The sequence below is a fragment of the Suricata suricatta genome, chromosome 8, assembly GCF_006229205.1.
Source record: "Suricata suricatta isolate VVHF042 chromosome 8, meerkat_22Aug2017_6uvM2_HiC, whole genome shotgun sequence".
NCBI classification, from domain to species: Eukaryota; Metazoa; Chordata; class Mammalia; order Carnivora; family Herpestidae; genus Suricata; species Suricata suricatta.
In genome coordinates this window covers 20,830,807-20,849,700 of record NC_043707.1, presented here as the reverse complement: position 1 = coordinate 20,849,700, position 18,894 = coordinate 20,830,807, and the positions used below count along the sequence as shown (strand labels likewise).

At 54.8% G+C, this 18,894-nt stretch overlaps 2 protein-coding genes across 29 annotated transcripts; one reads left to right on the top strand and one right to left on the bottom strand.

Annotated features, from left to right (window-relative positions):
- Positions 1–311: 311 nt before the first annotated feature.
- ATXN2L (ataxin 2 like) lies at positions 312–13,045 on the top strand. 28 transcript variants are annotated; one of them, XM_029947343.1, is made up of 24 exons: positions 312–1,107; positions 2,672–2,741; positions 2,874–2,930; positions 3,013–3,084; positions 3,426–3,576; positions 3,974–4,098; positions 5,169–5,260; positions 5,667–5,867; positions 6,483–6,658; positions 6,825–6,938; positions 7,775–7,987; positions 8,082–8,153; positions 8,403–8,473; positions 8,638–8,933; positions 9,011–9,080; positions 9,983–10,129; positions 10,248–10,320; positions 10,413–10,600; positions 10,836–10,965; positions 11,053–11,174; positions 11,319–11,531; positions 11,718–11,961; positions 12,111–12,270; positions 12,540–13,045. In XM_029947343.1, the coding sequence occupies exons 1-23, from the start codon at positions 806–808 to the stop codon at positions 12,263–12,265; spliced, it is 3,354 nt and encodes a 1,117-aa protein (XP_029803203.1). In that variant the 5' UTR covers positions 312–805; the 3' UTR covers positions 12,266–12,270; positions 12,540–13,045. The 28 variants fall into 28 exon arrangements, with proteins under 28 accessions (XP_029803203.1, XP_029803222.1, XP_029803221.1 ...); XM_029947362.1 differs by having other exon boundaries at positions 313–1,107; positions 11,718–11,907; positions 12,234–12,270; XM_029947361.1 differs by having other exon boundaries at positions 313–1,107; positions 11,718–11,907; positions 12,234–12,270; positions 12,517–12,609.
- A 1,783-nt stretch (positions 13,046–14,828) lies between these two features.
- Positions 14,829–18,352, bottom strand: TUFM (Tu translation elongation factor, mitochondrial). Its single transcript, XM_029947339.1, has 10 exons — positions 18,141–18,352; positions 17,837–18,031; positions 17,281–17,447; positions 16,946–17,050; positions 16,693–16,857; positions 16,416–16,548; positions 16,224–16,328; positions 15,956–16,107; positions 15,735–15,854; positions 14,829–15,191 (listed from the first exon to the last, which is right to left on the bottom strand). Exons 1-10 carry the CDS (start codon positions 18,181–18,183, stop codon positions 15,018–15,020), a joined length of 1,359 nt encoding a protein of 452 aa, XP_029803199.1. The 5' UTR covers positions 18,184–18,352; the 3' UTR covers positions 14,829–15,017.
- Positions 18,353–18,894: the final 542 nt, after the last annotated feature.

The window sequence follows — 18,894 nt, the reverse complement described above, 5'->3', positions numbered from 1 at the left end:
AACATGCTGAGTGTCTTCTATTTAAAGCAGACAAGGTCAAGAGTCGCTCAAGAAACCCACACCACCCGCCTGAGAGGGGAGGTCGGTAGTCTATACCCGGGATTTCTTTGCACTTAGACTCCGCCCACGGGGGGAATCCAAATGGCGGAAGAACTGCACGCTACGTCTTGACATCTCACACATCTGCGGAGGCATCCCGACGTTACGCCACCGGCGTGGGCGGGGCGGCCGGCTCTTCCTTCCTCTCGGCTACTTCGACTCCTCCCCCAGCGCTTCACACGCTCATTGTGAAGCGACAGCGGCCACCAGCCTCTAGGGCTGTTTGAGACCTTAGGGACTCTAAATCTTTGGCGCGCGTGAGCGCCCGCGCTGCTCCTTCCCCACTCCAAAGGCTAGGGGTGCGAGATTCGCCTCTTTTTATTCTCCCCTCTCCCGCCCGGAGCCAACCGCCCCGGTGCGCGCGGACCTTTCGCGCCGCCGTTCCCTCCTCCTCACCCCTCCCCCTTCGGGAGCTCCCGCCCGCGCGCTCCTCCTCTTTCCCCGGCGACGCGCACGCGCGCCAGGCCGGCTCGCGCCCTCTCGCTTTCCTCCGGCCCGCGGGACCCCCTCCCCTTCCGCCTCGCGGCGCTTCCTCGCGCCGCGGTCTTCTCTATCCACCCCGACACCCCGGGGCTCCCCCCCGCCCGCCAACGGCGGGTCCCCAGCTTCCCAGTCCCCTTCGCTTCCCGCGCTCTCCGGCGGGGGCCTAGCCCCAGCCTCCTCTCTCCCTCCCTTCCCCCTAATTCCCCTTCCGGACGCTGCCATCATGTTGAAGCCTCAGCCGCCACAACAGACCTCCCAGCCCCAGCAGCCGCCCCCCACGCAACAGGCAGTGGCCCGCCGGCCTCCCGGGGGCACCAGCCCTCCCAACGGCGGCCTCCCGGGGCCTCTGGCCTCCACCTCGGCTCCCCCAGGGCCTCCCGCGGCCGCTTCTCCCTGCCTGGGGCCTGCAGCAGCCGCCGCCGGGAGCGGGCTCCGCCGGGGAGCCGAGGGCATCTTGGCGCCGCAGCCACCGCCGCAGCAGCAACATCAGGAGAGGCCAGGGGCAGCGGCTATCGGCAGCGCCAGGTGAGGAGGGGTGGGATTCCGGGCACTGGAGCCTAAGCTTCGGGGCGGCGGCGGCGGCGGCGGCTCGGCTCCGGCCCAGCGGCCGGGACCCGAGGACACCGAGCGAGGCGGGTACCTAGCCTTGCCACCTTTAAGGGGCGCCGGGGAGAGTGAGGAACTCCCGTGAGGTTGGGGGTGGGCCCCCGCAGGTCCTAACAGGTCAGAGGGAAGGGGTACCCAGGCGGCCACCGGGACATTGAAAGGCCGCGCTCGGCTCTCAGAGCCTAGTCAGGGCTCGGGGCTCAAGCCTTAAGGGCAGGCGGGGCGCATCCCGCCAGCGCCGTCAGAACGAGGAGTTGGGGGGGCGAAGAGGTGATCGGGGTCCCCGGCTCCATTACCACGAAGGGTCTCGCGGTCCCCGGCTTCAGCCAATGGGGAGTCAGCTGCAGGAAGGGGTCCCCAGCCGTAGCCAATGGAGGGGGGCGCGCGGCCCACAGTTTGGCCAATGGGGAGGGAGGGACTTGGGAGCGGGTTGCTACCTCCCCCTTCCCGGTCTGGCCAGTAGGAGGGGAGCGAGGTGGGCGGGGGAACGGAAGGAGGGACTACTGGGAGGACTGCGGATTGGGAACCTCCAGCGCGCGCGCGCTCTTCCCGTACGTGCGCGCGGATGCTCTGTCTTATGACCCGGGCATTCGTGAGCCGCGGGTAACCTATAGGGCAGGGTTTGGGCGTGTGCGTGGCGGGTTTCGCGTGGCGTTCGTGGATGAGTGGTGGGCACCCCACTCGGTTTCGTGTGTGTGTGTGTGTGTGTGTGTGTGTGAGTGTGAATGGACTTGAGAGCCGCGGTACACGCAGGCGCAGAGGGTTCTGGCCGCGGAGCGGGGGACGTTTGAGAGGCCCATGGGCTTTACTGCGCAGGCGCATGCCGGGCGAGGCCTCCCGGTGGATGGCTTTTGCGGCTGCGCTGTTCCCCCAGCTCTGCCAACGGCCCCCTCATCGCCCTCCTCAACCGCCGGTTACATCAGCCAGCGAAGAGCGAGGTTACCGGCGATCGGTGACCTCTCCCAGAGTGGGTAATTTTGAATGAGTAAAAGAGGTCGAGAGGAGGGTGGATCCTAAAAAGAGTACCCTCCTCCCAGAGTTTGGGGCGTAAGGCTGGTGAAAATGATTGCTTTTTCTGTTTTGAGAGGTAACGTGCCTGAGCTGGGTAGTTCTGAATCTGCATTCCCCGAGCTTTCATCTTTATGTTTGGGGTGGATTATTGGTTAACGCCTACTGTAGCGTTGCTTTTTTTTTGGAAGCCTGCAGCCCTGGCCCCTTGGAGAAGGTGAGAAGGTTTTGTTGAATGGACAACCATTGTCGGTTGAGATCTATTTTAGTGGCATTTGGAGGAAATGTGTTTACTGGCTTTTGCTGTCTATGCCTTTCTTCCTCTGTAAGGGGAGAGTTTGAAAATCTTGTTAATTGGTTTGTAGTCTAAATCGGCATCTTCGCAGGGTATGTGATTCTAGGATACCAAGTTCTTTGAAATAAATTGTATAAGAGGAGTTGAAATGTTTAACTAGTTTTTTGTTATGTCTTATAGGGGACAAAGCACAGGAAAGGGCCCCCCACACTCACCGGTGAGTGCCTCATCTTACCCCCAAAGTACAGAGGTACGTGCAGGCATATAGGACAGATTAGGTGCACAAATGGTCAGTTGGGCTCTGAAGAGCAGGGGGCCGGTAGAGTGGGGCTATTCAGAGAGGGGAGGTGTCAAGTGTCTGTTTCTTCTCTGTTACTGACAGGTGTTCGAGGGTGTTTACGGCAATTCCAGAATGCTGCATTTTCTTACAGCTGTTGTGGTAAGTGGGCACCTAACCCCTAGGTTGTTTGAGGGATGCAATACACCCGTTTACTGGAGACGCTCCTCTTCCTCTGTCCCAGGGCTCCACTTGTGATGTAAAGGTGAGGAACGGTACCACCTATGAAGGTATCTTCAAGACTCTGAGCTCAAAGGTTAGTGTGCTCAAATTCGCTTATTTTTGGAGTTGCATGTAAGGAGAATGAAATAGGCTCATTGAGGATGTGAGTTGGGTGGTGTTGGACAGCATTGTGGTGTTACTCCTTCCTGTGGGCCTGTTCCAGTGTAGTGCTGAAAGCGCTAAAACATGTGGGTTGGAAGTTTGAGGGCTGGGTACTTTAGTGTTAAAATACTCCTGTGGCTGATGTTCAGAGGACTATTTGTGTGACTGTGGTGTTGGATAAAGGTTAGAAAGGGTAAAAGAAAAATAGTCCTATTTTGGTCATCACATTTCTTGATATTCACCTTTTGCTGTTGGGAACTGGGATTTTTACAGTTTGAACTAGCAGTGGACGCTGTACACCGGAAAGCGTCTGAGCCAGCAGGTGGCCCTTGTCGCGAAGATATTGTGGACACCATGGTGTTTAAGCCAAGTGATGTCATGCTTGTCCACTTCCGAAATGTTGACTTCAATTATGCTACTAAAGGTATCGCGTCAAGTTTTTATGCCAGACTCACTGAGTAGAAGGCGTAGAGAGAGCAGTTATGTAAGGACTTGTTCTTTTTCTTCCCCCTTTACAAACTTCTTTTTTTCTGAGGAGGATGGCTAGATTTTCTTTATGAGAATATATCTTGAGGCCTAAGATACAGTGGGATGAATGCCGGCCTGTATGGTCTTCACATTTTCCTTGCTTTGCTTTCAACTCCTTGCTTCTCTTGAACGATTAAGATGAGGCTTGTTACGCCGCACCCACCCGCCCCCTCCCCTGCCCCAGCCCTGACACACACTGTTCTTTGCTCCTGAACTACTCATGGGGGGGGCGGGGGTTGGAAGAAGGCTGTGAAATATCTCCTGACTCCTAATCTTCAACTCTTCCCCCACAGACAAGTTCACGGATTCAGCCATTGCCATGAACTCAAAAGTGAATGGGGAGCACAAAGAGAAGGTGCTGCAGCGCTGGGAAGGGGGTGACAGCAACAGTGATGACTATGACCTCGAGTCTGACATGGTACGGTCCCCTTCCCTAAGAACCTGAGAGCTGGGCCATTCTACTGCCCGGGTGTGCGTTGTTGATTGCCATGTCATTCTTGGAGCCAAGAGTTGCTTCTGGGGAGGGGAGAAAAGTCTTTTACTGTTGCCTGTTGATGGCAGTCAGATTCCAAATGGAAAGGTAAAGGAAAAAAGAGGACAAAAATACCTGTTCTCTCACCATCTGCGATTGACAACTACTAACGTTTGCTTAGAGGGTTTTCCCCCTTCAATTTAACAAAGTATAGACAAGATTGAAGACCATGGGGACCCATGTCCCTTCCGAAAACAAGTACTGTTTTGAGTCGTTTAAAATTTCTCGCATGTTAAGGCATTAATGATGCTATATTTAATCCACACAAGAATAATTTTCCGGTTTCTGTTGTTTTCCAATTTTTTTCATGTTGGCATATAGATCTACTCTGTGCTTTTAACGATTTTTTTCTTACTCTGTTTATATGCATATATATGGATATATACACAACAAAATGCATTTATTTTTTTTCTTTACTGATTGGTGTTTTGTTTCATCATTTTGCTATTTAAAATAGTGCCTTACAGGGGCACCTGAGTGGCTTAGTCAGTTAAGCATCTGACTTTGACTCAGGTCACGATCTCACAGTTCATGGGTTCAAGCCTTGCATAGGGCTCTGTGATGATAACTCAGGGCCTGGAGCCTGCTTCAAATTCGGTGTCTTCCTCTATCTGCTCCTCCCCTGCTTGGGCTCTGTCTCTCAAAAATGAATGTTAAAAAAAAAAACAAAATAGCGTCTTGCCGAACTTGAGAACGTGTGTACCCATATACATATGCCAGAATTTTCTGGGACATTAACTTGGAAATGGATTTGTTGGGTCTCCAGACTTTGGTTTTACTAGCTGTTAGCAGTTGGCGCTACAGTCGCCAGTACTACTTGGTGTTCCTGGCCGCCTTGTTTCTATTTTCCACTCTTGGTTTGGTTAGAATTTTGTTTTTTCAGCCTGGTGGAGAAGAATGACCGGTCGTTGTCTTCCTTGTTGGGTTTTAAAACATTCTCCTCCTTCCTTCCTTAGTCCAATGGATGGGACCCCAATGAAATGTTCAAGTTCAACGAGGAGAACTATGGTGTGAAGACCACCTATGATAGCAGCCTTTCTTCTTACACGTGAGTGTCTTGGTACTTGCTTGATGATGCAGTTTGGGGCACGGGGTCATGGCATTTGTTCATGCTCTTTTTGGGTGTCTTGAATGTTCTCTCCCCACTCCTGATCTGTCTTGTATATGGTCCCCTCAAAATACCAGGTCAATTAACTGTTTTCTTTCCTGATTATTCATGCTTTTCTTCTAGAACTTAAGACATAATTATATATGTGTGGGAGTACACCTGAGATTCAGAGAAAAGCCTTGTTGCTCTGCTTGGGACCCAGTAGATGCACATTAAATATATGCTGAATTGAAGGGGTTAAACGTCCACACGCCTCAACTGGTGATAGGACTGATAGAAATGTGTTCTTTTCTCTTCTCTTCTCCCCTGGCACTGGGGTGGTGGTGGTCTGTGGTGGTCCTCTCAGGGTGCCCTTGGAGAAGGACAACTCAGAGGAGTTTCGTCAGCGGGAGCTGCGCGCGGCCCAGTTGGCTCGAGAGATTGAATCGAGCCCCCAGTACCGCCTGCGGATTGCAATGGAGAACGATGATGGACGCACTGAGGAGGAGAAGCACAGTGCCGTCCAGCGGCAGGGTTCAGGGCGGGAGAGCCCCAGCTTGGCATCTAGGTGATTGCAGGGGGCGGCCTGGTCTGTTTGGGGCTCTGTACGGGCCAGGGCTGGGGCCAAGGGCTTTGTACACTCCTGTCTGAGCTTCACAGCTGTGTAAGATACAGGGTAACATGTAGTTTTTTCCAGTTTTCACCTTTAAGAATGAGGCCTAGAGTGGATAAGTAATCTGTTCAAGGGAACCAAGCTTAAAGCTTACGGGTTTGGGGAGGGAAAAAAATGGGTGTGATACCATTTTTTTGCTCCACATGTTAATCCATTTGTACATCTTCTTCTCTTTATGCAAATGAAATCAAGGCATACATGATGTTCAATAACAGGTATGAGCTGTACCTTGAACTACAACATGGTACTACTTTCCTTATAGGTCAGGAGTGGTAGGATGTGGAGCTCTGGCCAGGTTGGTCAGGTCAGGGGTTGGCACATTATAAGGTCACAAGCCTTATAGCCACACAACATTTAACCAGACAGATCTTCCAACGGGGTAGTGCAAAAAGCTGAAGCCAGGAAGGGTGTATGTATGCACATGTGTGTTTTGGGAAGGAAGACTTCATTTTCCCAAAATGTGTGTGGGCTTTATGACTAATCAACCTTACTTGAACTCTCTTCCCTTAGGGAGGGAAAGTATATCCCTCTACCCCAACGAGTTCGGGAAGGTCCCCGGGGAGGAGTTCGATGCAGTAGTTCCCGGGGTGGCCGCCCTGGCCTTAGCTCTTTGCCACCTCGTGGCCCTCACCATCTAGACAACAGCAGCCCCAGCCCAGGTTCTGAGACACGAGGAATCAATGGAGGTAAGTTAAACAGGCTTTTGTGGGGTGGGGGGGGGGGGGGTAGGGAAGCGGATATGGTAAGGAGGTGGGAAGGAGAATTGACGGGGGTTGGAAGGATGATGTTTTGGTGATCGTGTAATAGCGGATACTCTGCCTCTTCTCTCCATCTTAAAAAAAAAAAAAATAGGTCCTTCCCGCATGTCCCCTAAGGCACAGCGGCCTCTGAGAGGTGGTGCCAAGACTCTGTCTTCACCCAGCAGTAGGCCCTCTGGAGAAGCTTCTGTTCCACCCCCTCCTGCAGGTAAAATTCCAGCAGTGTTGTATGAAGAAATAGACGTTTGTGGGGGGATGTCAGTGTCAGTTGTTGGAATGTTGGGATGGGAGACGGTTCCCGGATTGGAGATGTTTTGGGGGTTTGGGATTTACGCTTTTTAGAAGAGAATTCATTTTCCTCATGTAGAAGTGCCAGCATAGCAATCCATGGTTTGTGTTGTGTTGTGTTGTGTTTGGTTGTCAGAGGCCTTTTGTTTAAATTAGTTGTCAGCGTGCCTGGTTGGCCCAGTAAGGGAAGCATGTGAGCTTACTTTAAACAACAAACTTTTTAAGTTGCATTTTATTTTATTTTATTTTATTTAATGTTTAATTTTTTTGAGAGGCAGCATGCACAGGGGCAGGTCAGAGAGAGAATCCCAAGCAGGCTCTGAGCTGTCAGCATGGAGCCCAGTTCAGGGACTCAGTCTCACAAACCATGAGATCATGACCTGAGCCAAAATCAAGAGTCTGGATGCTTACTGACTGAGCCATCTAGGTGTCACAGTTGTCAGCATTTTAAGACAGGAGAAATAGAAAATGTCCAATTTCTTCGGAAACACAGAAAGTCTGCAAACTCCCATCTGTCTTGCAGCATAACCTTAGTCAGCTGGAACAGAGTCGTGACTGCTCCTGTAAAACATTCCTGGCTGTTATGGTGCCCAGGAGTCTATTTTACCTGATTAGTTTACCTGTCTTGCTCTCCTAGGAGTTTAGGTTTGTGATCTTGCATATTAAATTAAATAAGTAAATAAATAAATCTGATTTTGTGTTTCTAGTCAGTTTCCTCTACCTGTTGCGCGCTGACCAGCAGTAACCATCGTACAGCTTTCCCTTTTCTTCCAGTGGGCCGGATGTATCCCCCGCGCTCTCCCAAGTCGGCTGCCCCTGCCCCAATCTCAGCTTCCTGTCCTGAACCCCCCATCGGCTCAGCAGTACCGACATCTTCAGCTTCCATCCCTGTGACATCGTCAGTTGTGGAACCTGGAGTAGGCTCCATTTCCCCAGCTTCTCCAAAGATCTCGTTGGCCCCCACAGATGGTAAGGGCCAGAGAGTTGAGGGCTTGTGGACAATGTGAAGTATGGTTCTGGACAGAAGGACCTTCAGGCATGTGTCTTTTTTTTTTTTGCTCAGTAAAAGAACTTCCAGCCAAGGAACCTGGGAGAACTCTGGAGTCCCAGGAGCTGTCCCGGATAGCTGGGAAGGGTGAGAGGGGTTTTTTGTTGGTTTTTTGGCTGAGGTCTAAATGTCCTTTTGGTTAGGAGAGCATCTCAGTTAGTACCAAGAGTTTTGTTGGGGTTCGGGAAACAGCATCTTGTCAGTCGTATGATCCTAATTTGTTCTGTAGAACTCAAGAGCTTTTTTATTTGTTCTCTTTGTCCTTTGGGCCACTAGCATTGTACCACCTTAGAGAAAAGAAATGCGTATTTTTTCCTTTTCAACTGTTTTTCATAGTGCCTGGCCTTCAGAATGAACAGAAACGCTTTCAACTGGAAGAACTGAGAAAGTTTGGGGCCCAGTTTAAGGTGAGAGGAGTATGGGAGTGAGCCAGGGTGGAGGAGGGTAAGGGGGCTTATAGGAAAGGCACAGGACTAGATGGAACAGAAGACATGAGGAAAGAAGGAAAGAAGCCAAGCCTGGGGTCTGGACCAGCTGTCTGGCAACTGTGTGTGTGCTTCTCTCCTTGCAGCTGCAGTCCAGTAGCTCCCCTGAGACCAGCCTGGATCCTTTTCCTCCCCGGATCTTAAAGGAGGAGGCCAAAGGGAAAGAGAAGGAGGTCGATGGTTTATTGACTTCAGAGCCAATGGGGTCCCCAGTCTCCTCCAAGACGGAGTCCGTATCGGATAAGGAGGACAAAGCACCCCTGCCACCAGCAGGAGGCACGGAGGGGCCAGAGCAGCCCCCGCCGCCTTGCCCAAGCCAGACTGGCAGCCCCCCGGTGGGCCTCATCAAGGGAGATGACAAGGATGAGGGCCCTGTTGCTGAGTGAGTGAGATGGGGAGCTGGGTGGGGGTCAGGGAAGTGAGCAAACCGTGAGGCTTGACTTCCTTTCTCTCTCACAGACAAGTGAAGAAGTCCACGCTGAACCCCAATGCCAAGGAGTTTAATCCCACGAAGCCTCTGCTGTCTGTGGTAAGATGGGACGGGCACTGGTTCCTCAAGGGGCGGGTTTGGCAGTGGGGAGTTAGAGCATGGAGAGAGGGACTGTGAAAGTAGGGTTGCTCTAGGGCAAACAGGTGTCTGGTTGGGGGTGAGGGGTCATGATGTGTGTGGTAGATGTTACGTGTTTAGGGTTTAGCTCAGGGATCACATGTCTTGGGCTAGTTCTGAACATGGGGTTTTGTTTTGTTTTGTTACCATTTATTTATTTTTGAAAGACAAAGACAGGGGTGCCAGGGTGGCTCAGTTGGTTAAGCTTCCAACTTCGGCTCCGGTCAGATCTCACGTTCGTGGGTTCGAGCCCCGCGTCAGGCTCTGTGCTGACAGCTAGCTCAGAGCCTGGAGCCTGCTTCCTGTTCTGTGTCTCCTCCTCTCTCTGCCCCTCCTCCTCTCATGCTCTGTCTCTCTCTGTATCAAAAATAAATAAAAACATTAAAAAAAAAAAAAAAGAAAGAAAGACAAAGACAGATCATGAGCAGGGGAGGGGCAGAGAGAGAGGGTACACACAGAATCGGAAGCAAGCTCCAGGCTCTTAGCTGTCAGCACAGTGTCTGATGGGGGGCTCGAACCCACGAACTGTGAGATCATGACCTGAGCCAAAGTCAGATGGTCAACCGACTGAGCCACCCAGGCGCCCCGTGAATGTGGGTTTTATTCAGGCCCCTGATTTGGCTCGAGTGACAAGCCATTTAACTTTTCTGCTTTGGTTTCCTCACCTGTAATTTGAGGATACTTGTCTCATGGGGTTCGATGTGAGGCTTAAGCAAGATGAAGGGCGGAATGTATCTGACGTGCAGCACTGTTGCTGTTACAGGCATGGGGAGGGGGGCATGCAGAGCTCAAAATTACACATCCTCCTTTGTCTCTTACTGCAGAATAAATCCACCAGTACCCCAACTTCTCCGGGGCCCCGGACTCATTCAACTCCTTCTATCCCGGTGCTCACAGCAGGCCAGAGTGGGCTCTACAGCCCCCAGTACATTTCCTACATACCTCAGATCCACATGGGACCAGCTGTTCAGGTAAGAAGAGAGACCGGGTGAGTCTAGGCTAAGAGGTTGACCTGGCGAGGACCAGGTCAGTCCTGTTCTCGGCATTCGTGAGCAAGCTGTTCAGCCTCCTCTGGATTCTTGTCCCTAGGCACCTCAGATGTATCCATACCCCGTATCCAATTCTGTGCCTGGACAGCAGGGCAAGTACCGGGGAGCAAAAGGTGAGCAGAGTGAGGCAGTGCTGCTCGGTGGGGCTGCCACATTGCCTCCTGGCAGACGGAGCTTAAGCTCGGCCCTCCCTCCCCTTCCCCAGGCTCCCTGCCCCCGCAGCGCTCGGACCAACACCAGCCAGCCTCAGCCCCTCCAATGATGCAGGCGGCTGCCGCCGCCGGCCCGCCTCTGGTGGCTGCCACGCCGTACTCTTCCTACATCCCCTACACCCCGCAGCAGTTCCCGGGCCAGCCTGCCATGATGCAGCCCATGGCCCACTACCCCTCGCAGGTAACTGTGGCACGGGAGGGAGATGGGGGCACAGAGCTGAGGGCCACTCAGGTTTCAGTCCTGGTTCTGGTAGGACCTGTAGCGAAGCACTGGTACTCTCTAAAGTGCAGATAAAATAGCGTCTATGTGCATGGGTCATAAACTTCAAACGGTGGTTGTAACAAAGCCAAGTCGTGCTTTCTGCAGGTTAGTGGGCAGGAGGACGTGCCCACCAGTCCTCTCTTTGTCCTTCCAGCCGGTGTTTGCCCCCATGCTTCAGAGCAACCCACGCATGCTGACGTCGGGGAGCCATCCCCAGGCCATTGTGTCGTCCTCCACCCCTCAGTACCCTTCTGCAGAGCAGCCCACCCCCCAAGCCCTCTATGGTGAGTTCTGTGCCCTTGTCCTCAGACTGTGCTCCTTAGCCCCTCCGGTGTGCTTGGCACTGATTCTCTCCCCCTGTCCTGCTGTAGCCACCGTTCACCAGTCCTATCCACACCATGCTACGCAGCTCCATGCCCACCAGCCGCAGCCGGCCACCACGCCTACTGGGAGCCAGCCGCAGTCCCAGCATGCGGCCCCCAGTCCCGTCCAGGTGCCTGCCATGGGCGATCCCAGTGGTTGCAGCAGGAACGGGTGGCTGGAGGAGGGGGATGGCGGGCAGGATCAGGAGTCATTGGGTGGTAGGCCTGGTACCTGAGGAATGGGGTGGCACTCACCCTTCCCCTCCCCCTGACAGCACCAGGCGGGGCAGGCCCCACACCTGGGCAGTGGACAGCCACAGCAGAATCTGTACCACCCAGGGGCCCTGACAGGCACGCCGCCTTCTCTGCCACCGGGACCTTCTGCCCAGTCCCCTCAGAGCAGCTTCCCCCAGCCAGCCGCTGTGTATGCCATCCATGCCCACCAGCAGCTGCCCCACGGCTTCACCAACATGGCCCATGTTACCCAGGTAAGATTGTGAGGGACTTGCTTCTGTGGGACTGTTTTACCGTCAGGACCCAAGACGTGGGGCTGTCCTGTCCCTGGCTCCTAGCTGCTGCCCCCTCCTCAGTGTTCTGAATACCAGCATTCTTGGAGGCCGTGTCTAGCTCCTGGGGTGCTCCCAGCTGGGTTTTTTTGTTGTCGTTCTCTGCAGGCCCATGTCCAAACTGGAATCACAGCAGCCCCGCCCCCTCACCCTGGGGCTCCCCACCCGCCCCAGGTGATGCTGCTGCACCCACCCCAGAGCCATGGGGGCCCCCCCCAAGGCGCGGTGCCCCAGAGTGGGGTGCCTGCACTCTCAGCTTCCACACCCTCACCCTACCCCTACATCGGACACCCCCAAGGTGAGCAGCCTGGCCAGGCGCCTGGATTTCCAGGAGGAGCCGATGACAGGATTCGTGAGTTCTCGTTAGCTGGGGGAATTTGGCATGGAAGAGCTGATGGGCTGCAGGTGGGGCAGGATGCACGGGTTCTGGGAGGGGAGTGAGGGGTCTTGGAGGCAGGGCTGTCCCACAGGGCGCCCGCCGACCTGCACCTGTCTGTGAAGTATGTAGGGTGGGCAGAAGCCACAGTCGCCGCCGCCAGGGGCTTGCTCCTGGCTCTGTCCTTTGCTTCCCTCCGTCCTCGCTCAGTTGTGATCCAGCAGCCCCCCTCCCCACTGCCTCCCCAGCTCTCAGTGACCCCGACTGTCTCCTGACTTAGCCGAGGTAAGGTCAGCGCAGCAGACAGGGCCAGGCTGGGGTGTGGGGGGCTGAGCTGGGCACACGAGTAAGGGCTCTGGCTCACTGGGAAACAGCGATTGATCTGTGCTTCTGACAGCCCCCATGAGACACCTTGAGGAGGCCGCTCCTACCCACACACTCCCCCCACACCCCACACTGGACGGCATTGGATGAAGGGACAGCTGCTTGGGTTCTAATGCTCCTGCTCTCTTCTCTTTCCCCTCCAACCAGTTCAATCTCATCCCTCCCAGCAGCTCCCCTTCCACCCCCCGGGGAACTGAAGATTGTCCTGGCCGCGACCTGAGACCTCCATGAGTGGAGGGAAGAGTGATCTATGTCTCTTCCCCCAGCAGCTCGGACCAGTCCCAGCCCCCCAAACCCCCTTTTACCCCGGGGGAGCTGGGGAATTCCTGCCAAGCACCTTGAGGGGGGGGGGGCTCGAAGTGGGCAGGGCCAGGGTCCAGCGGGGGTGGGGGGGTTCCTGCTCTGCCCCTGCCCATCCCCACCCCATCTTGCCCTCCCACCCTCTCATCTATCCCCCGCTGGAGACGGAAGATCTTTTATTTTCTATTATTTATAACCTCAGACTTGGGCCCCCCTGTTTCTTTCTTCCCCATTAACTTGAGTGACCGGAGTGAGACAGACAGACAGACAGACAGACAGATGCCCTACATGGATGGTTGGACAAGGACTTTTACTTTTTATTACATAAAAATATTAAAAAAAAATTAAAAAAAAATAAAATTTTAAACTAACTTAACCTGCCTGTGGTTTCCTCTGGAAAAGAGTAAGATGGCAGCTGTCAAGTCTTAGGTGGCATGAGGTGGCACCCAGCAGTGAGTAGGGAAAGCGTAGCCGTAGCGATACAGTCTGAGGATGCTGGTCCTTCCGCCTCTCGTGGCCACACATCACCCAGCTGCCCAGAGACTGTTTCCTCACTTTGATGCTGGTCTCTGTCTTGAGGTTTCAATTTTTTATGTAGTTTGTTTACGTTAAAAAAAAAAAAAGTTGGAACATGCATGTGGTGGGGGGAGAATCTCAAGCAGGTTCCACACCATCGGCATGGGGCTTCATCTCCTCAACTATGAGATCATGATCTGAGCTGAACTCAAGTGCAACGCTCAACCGACTGCGCCACCAGGCATCCGTTTTAAGTGAAAACCATTTTCCCCTTAGAGCATTAGGGAGATGGCACCGCCACTCACTGGTAGGCAGGGGTGTTTCCGCTGGGACCAAAGCCAGAGAAGGTGGGCTGAGGAGCAGGGCAGGAAAAAATGGTCACATACCAGACTAGAGAGCCAGGTTGTGAGGCTCGGAAACCTGGTAGTTGGTGGGCACATAGAGGTAAATAGAGAACAAATGTGCAGGCGTTGGGGTCCCCAGTGGAAGAGCTCTCAAGGGAGGTCGGTTGGGGGCACTATGGAAACAGCAGCAACAGAAAGCCCGATGGGCTCAGAATTCTGGGGCAGATGGAGACAGGCCTCCAAAGCACGGAGACGTAACGGAATCCTGTGAAACCTTTCAGCCTCGCCACGGACACAGACAGGAAAGTGAACCTGCCCTCTCTTTGGATAGTACTTTTGTGAAGTGTGTTTTTGACGTTTTTTGGGGTTTTTTTTTAATGCTTATATATTTTTGAGAGCGCATGAGCAGGGGAGGGGCAGAGAGGGAGACACAGAATCAGAAGCAGGCACCAGGCCTCAGATGTCAGCACAGAGTCCAATACAGGACTCAAACTCATGAACCACAAGATTGTCACCTGAGCCAAATTCTGATGTTTGACTGAGCCACCCAGGTGCCCTTTGCAGCACGGAAATGGGCTCAAGAAAAGGTGAACAAAGTCTCGGATTGGATTGTGACTCAAAACAGCTCTCAGGTTGGCCCGAGAACCTCTGCACCCGGGGTGGCTGGTCCGTGCTGACGTGCTCATTTGTCAGGAAGCCAGGTTGAAAGGGAGGCCCGTAAATCCCTTTTTTGTTTGGGGTCAGCATCCTGGTTAGTCATTTCCAGTTTTCAGGCATTTTACTCCCGTGTGTCTGATAAATAGTCCTCCCCTTTAAATCTCGGTACATGCTCAAAACCTTCATTTTTTGAGGTTTTAAAGTGATGAAATGAAACCTTCCCCTGAAGGTTCTCCTGTGTTTGGAATTGGTGCTGCATAGTGGGGATAATCCAAGCACACAGATGATTTACCAGAGACCTGTTTTTAGGTGCCAGGTGTTGGTCCTGGAGGTGAGCTGCAGCCTCCAGTATCTTAGAGCTCAGATCAGGGTAGGCAGAGACATTAACAGCCTAGTAGCTCCTCCCAGGGCACAGGAGGGGCGTCTCCCACAGGTCGGCTAGCAGCATCCTGCCACAGCACTTCGCTAGACCAGCTTTCCCCTTACGTCCCAGCAGCTCTGACCGCTTTAGGACGTGAGCTTTTCCAAAACCGCACCACACACGTGACCGTTAGGGCAGCTCCCAAGCTCGTGTGTCACGGGCTCTGTGTTGATACTCCTCCATCCTCTCCAACTCGGATCAAGGACATGAGACACACACCGTCACTATCCACAGAACAGTTTATTGACCTACCTCACCTGGCAGGCCACAGGCCCCTTCGGACCAGGAGAAGTGTCAGTCTAGCTGCACTGCTGGGTGGCACCGGTGCCCTGGGAAGGGGGCATCGGAAGCAGGAGAGAACGCTGGCTAGTGCAGCCACAAACTCAAGAGCACCTGAGCAGAGTCCAGACTCAACTCCACTTAATGTTCTTGTCTTCCTCAGTCAAGGCCGATGTCTCGGTGACGAGGCCAGTGCCAATGGTCCGGTTGCCATCTCTCAGGGTGAAACGCTGGCCTTTTTCTAAGATCATGGGCTGCCGCAAGATGAGGCTGAGCTTCAGGTCCTCCCCGGGCATGGCAAGCTCCTGGACGGGGCAGAGAGCGGGTTCATGCGTGGCCCTCAGGGCACCTTTCCCCCAACTGTTTGCTGCCTACCAAGGTTAAGAGTTACAGGAAGTGGCACCAGAGAGATTCATTCTGGGGACAGCTTCACTCCAGCTGCCAAGCAGACATAAACAGCATGTTTGAAGACAGAAAAGCACTTGTGACTAGTGTTCCTAAGGTTCAGTCTTGACAGGTGAGGAAACTTGGGGCCATGCGGGTTTCTTAGTCACAAGACATCCCTAGACGTCCCTGAGCTGTTGTGCGCAGAACTCACAACAGGGAGAAAATCCTTTTCTGGGAGATCTTCCTGCGGGTAAATACTAGCATGGCTGAGTTCACCAGGCAATACTGCACAAAGACCCACTCCCCCAAAACCCACTGGGCCAGACCCGCCGATCGCTAGCTTCGTCTATACCAGTCAAGGAAAAGCCACCCACGCTGTCACATCTTTGACACCAAGGAGTGAAGCAGAGCTGGTATGAAGTGTCTCTGCCACTCCTTCACATTCCCTACATCCACCATACCTTCCCTGGTGGCAAGATGACGCGGCAGGCCATGTCCCAAGTCAGGGAGAACATGACAGGCATGAAGTGGGACACGAAAGGCTTGTGGCGGCCACCCTCCTCCTTGCTGAGGATGTAAACCTGGAAGAGAGAGAGCAAAGGTGAAGCTGTGCTTGGCTGGAAACACTGCCTCTCTGCAGGGACAGTTAGGCTCAGTGCCACCTCACCCCCGGGGCCCTCACCTGTGCCTCCACCTTCTGGTGGGGCTGGATGGTCCCTGGCTTGGCCATGACCAAGCCCCGCCTTAGGTCCTCTCGCTTCAAGCCTCGGACCAGGGCCCCAAGGTTGTCGCCTGCCTCTGCCCTCTCCAGGCTCTTGTGGAACATCTCAATGCCTAGGAAGGGGGAGGGGAGACCGAGAAGGAGGCTCTAGGACAGAGGGAAGGCACAAAGGATCTGCAAGGAGAGATCCTGGAGCCAGCCCCTGGGTCCCAAGGCCTTTTTCCTGTACCTGTTACCACGGTCCGAATGTTCTTGCTATGCCCCAGAAACTCACACTCGTCTCCCTTCTTCAAAATGCCACGCTCTAGTGTACCTGTCACCACCGTGCCCCGGCCTGGAAAGAAATGGAACAAGACATCAGGGACCTGGGGCCAGGCGATAGCCAGAGAGGAGTGAGTGCAAGTGAACACCCGGTCCTCACCAGGAATAGAGTAAACTGACTCCACGGGCAGCAGGAAAGGCTTGTCTAGGTCCCGGGTGGGCACTGGGATATAAGTGTCCACAGCATCCAGCAGCTTCTGCACAGACTTCAGGCCTAGCTCAGGGTCACGTTGCTGTGTGGGGGAGGTGACAGGACTCTGAAATGTTCATTCTGCTCCTCTTACTAAGAGACACTCCCCAGACTCAGAGCAGAGCTCTGGATGCCCATCCAGCCCCATCCTCTGCCAGTAGCAGCCCCTGCCTGACCCCGCCTTCACCTCAAGGGCACAGAGGGCAGAGCCTACGATGACTGGGGTCTCCTCCCCTTTGTAGCCAAACTCCGTGAGCAGCTCCCGGATCTCCAGCTCAACCAGCTCCACCATCTCAGAGTCCTGGACAGCGTCTGCTTTGTTTATATACACCACGACATGCTCTACTCCAATCTGTTGACAGGAAAGGGAGAGATGTGGGGTCCTGAATGGACCAACTCCCCACTCTTCCTCTTTCCACCCCTCCCCAGGCTCTGAGTACCTGTCGGGCCAGCAATAAATGCTCTCGGGTCTGGGGCATAGGGCCGTCGTTGGCCGCCACCACCAGGATGCAGCCGTCCAGGGGGGCGGTGCCTGTGATCATGTTCTGGGTAGGAGAGGAAACAGTCTAGTTCAAGGACCTCCTCGGCTCCACATCCATCTAGCCAAGCACAGCAGTTAGGAACTGAGGCCCACCACTCTGCCATCTCCTTACCACCCACTTGGCGTGGCGATGCCCAGATATCCATGACCTCAACCCACGCACCTGGACTATCCAAACCTCCCCACAAATCCAACATTCTTCCTGGCAGGAGACATGCCCAGCAACGCTCTCACCTTCACGTAATCTGCGTGGCCTGGGCAGTCTGTGTGGGCATAGTGGCGGGCGGCGGTGCTGTACTCCACGTGAGCTGCGTTGATTGTGATCCCACGGGCTCGCTCTTCGGGGGCATTATCAATCTCTTCATATTTCTTAAACTTGGCTCCACCTCCCTCGGCTAAAACTAAGAGGAAGGAAGAGAAAATAAACTTCTCAGGTAAAGTTCCAGGAGCAGAGGCAGGGCTCAAGCCACACCCCGGAGCCTCTCCCACCTACACAAAGAGGTAACTGGAGTCAGAAGTAAATGTTAAAGAGGCCTCAAGGTCCAGCCCTGCGATTTCTAGAGGGTAAAAGCCTCTGCTTACAGCACTGGCCACGGCTGGGGAGAGGATCCCCAACTTAGGCATCACAGAAATTTTCGTGTTCAGGGGAAATGGGTTTCCTGCATCTTCCAACCCACGGCTCGCCCGCGTTCCGGCTCCTGGGGCCACGCCACCTGCAGGAACACCTCTCCGGCTCCAGGTCCAGCCATCAGAGAGGGGCTGCCGGGCGCCCCCAACCAACCCCGCTTACTTTTCGTGATGGCCGCGGTCAGTGTGGTCTTGCCGTGGTCCACATGGCCGATGGTGCCCACGTTCACATGGGGCTTGTCGCGCACATAGGTCTTCTTGGCCTCCACGGCCAAGCCGCGGCACAAGCGGGGCAGCGCCGGGGCCACCAGCGGCCGCAAGAGACCCTGCAATAGTGGGGTCGGGCCGGTGCCGAGACCTGCCAGGGAAGAAGCTTGTAATCAGGGCGCCGGAGGACACTTCGGACGACCCACCCCCCTCCCCGCCGCAAGCATCCCGGAGCGCCATCGCCTTCCCCGCCCCCTCACCGCTCAAGAGGGGCGTCGCGCGCAGCAGGGTGGTGGCCGCCATTGTGGTCGTACTCGCGCCCGGGGTACCCGGTCCAGGGCGCCCGCGCGTGCAGAAAGGAAAGGGCACGGGCGACTGGAGGTCACTTCCGGCGGAAGTGTAGACCTAGAGGGCATGCCTGGGTCCCTCTAGCCTCCAGTTTTTATGGCCGTCTTTACGACTTCCGGGCGTGAGACCAAAGGCGACGCCCGGAAAATGCTGATGTTTCGCGGGCGGGGAGGGAGGGAGAAGGTTTTCACCACGCTCTCGGGCCTCGCGGACTGACGGGGACGAAGCAGTTGTCTCTGGCGGCGCCGGGGACGACGTGAAGCGTCCGGTCGCGCACCACCGCCCTGGAGGCTCACGGGAGTTGTAGTTCCCGGGGAGGGGGGCGTGCTGTGTTTGCGCTAGTCTTGGGAGCCAGGTAGGACGAGGCCGGGTCCGGAGCAAGGGTGCCGGCTTCCGGGAGGCGGCGGCGGCGGCGGCCCTGGCGCGGCCTGCACGGGAACGGCCTGGCTCAGAGCCCTCTGGGGTCCGACTCACTGCGGGGGTCTGGCGAGAGATCTGGGGGCCGTTTAGCCGCCGCCGCCACCGCCGGAGGTAGGACCAGGCTCTGCGGCCAGGCTGAGAGAGACTGGCCTGGGAGACTTTCGCGGGTGGGACGCAAGTGTGACACATCTCTCCGCCGTGCCTTTGTTTTTCTTATCTGTAAAATGGAAACAATAGAATCTACTT

Coding starts and splice junctions, on each gene's coding strand:
- ATXN2L (XM_029947343.1), top strand. CDS start 806: ATGTTGAAGCCTCAGCCGCCACAACAGACCTCCCAGCCCCAGCAGCCG. Junction 10,321..10,412: donor CAAGTACCGGGGAGCAAAAG/GTGAGCAGAGTG, acceptor CCCCTTCCCCAG/GCTCCCTGCCCCCGCAGCGC. Junction 11,532..11,717: donor ACATGGCCCATGTTACCCAG/GTAAGATTGTGA, acceptor CGTTCTCTGCAG/GCCCATGTCCAAACTGGAAT.
- TUFM (XM_029947339.1), bottom strand. CDS start 18,183: ATGGCGGCCACCACCCTGCTGCGCGCGACGCCCCTCTTGAGCG. Junction 17,051..17,280: donor GCCACGCAGATTACGTGAAG/GTGAGAGCGTTG, acceptor TCTCCTACCCAG/AACATGATCACAGGCACCGC. Junction 16,329..16,415: donor GTCAGTTTACTCTATTCCTG/GTGAGGACCGGG, acceptor ATTTCTTTCCAG/GCCGGGGCACGGTGGTGACA.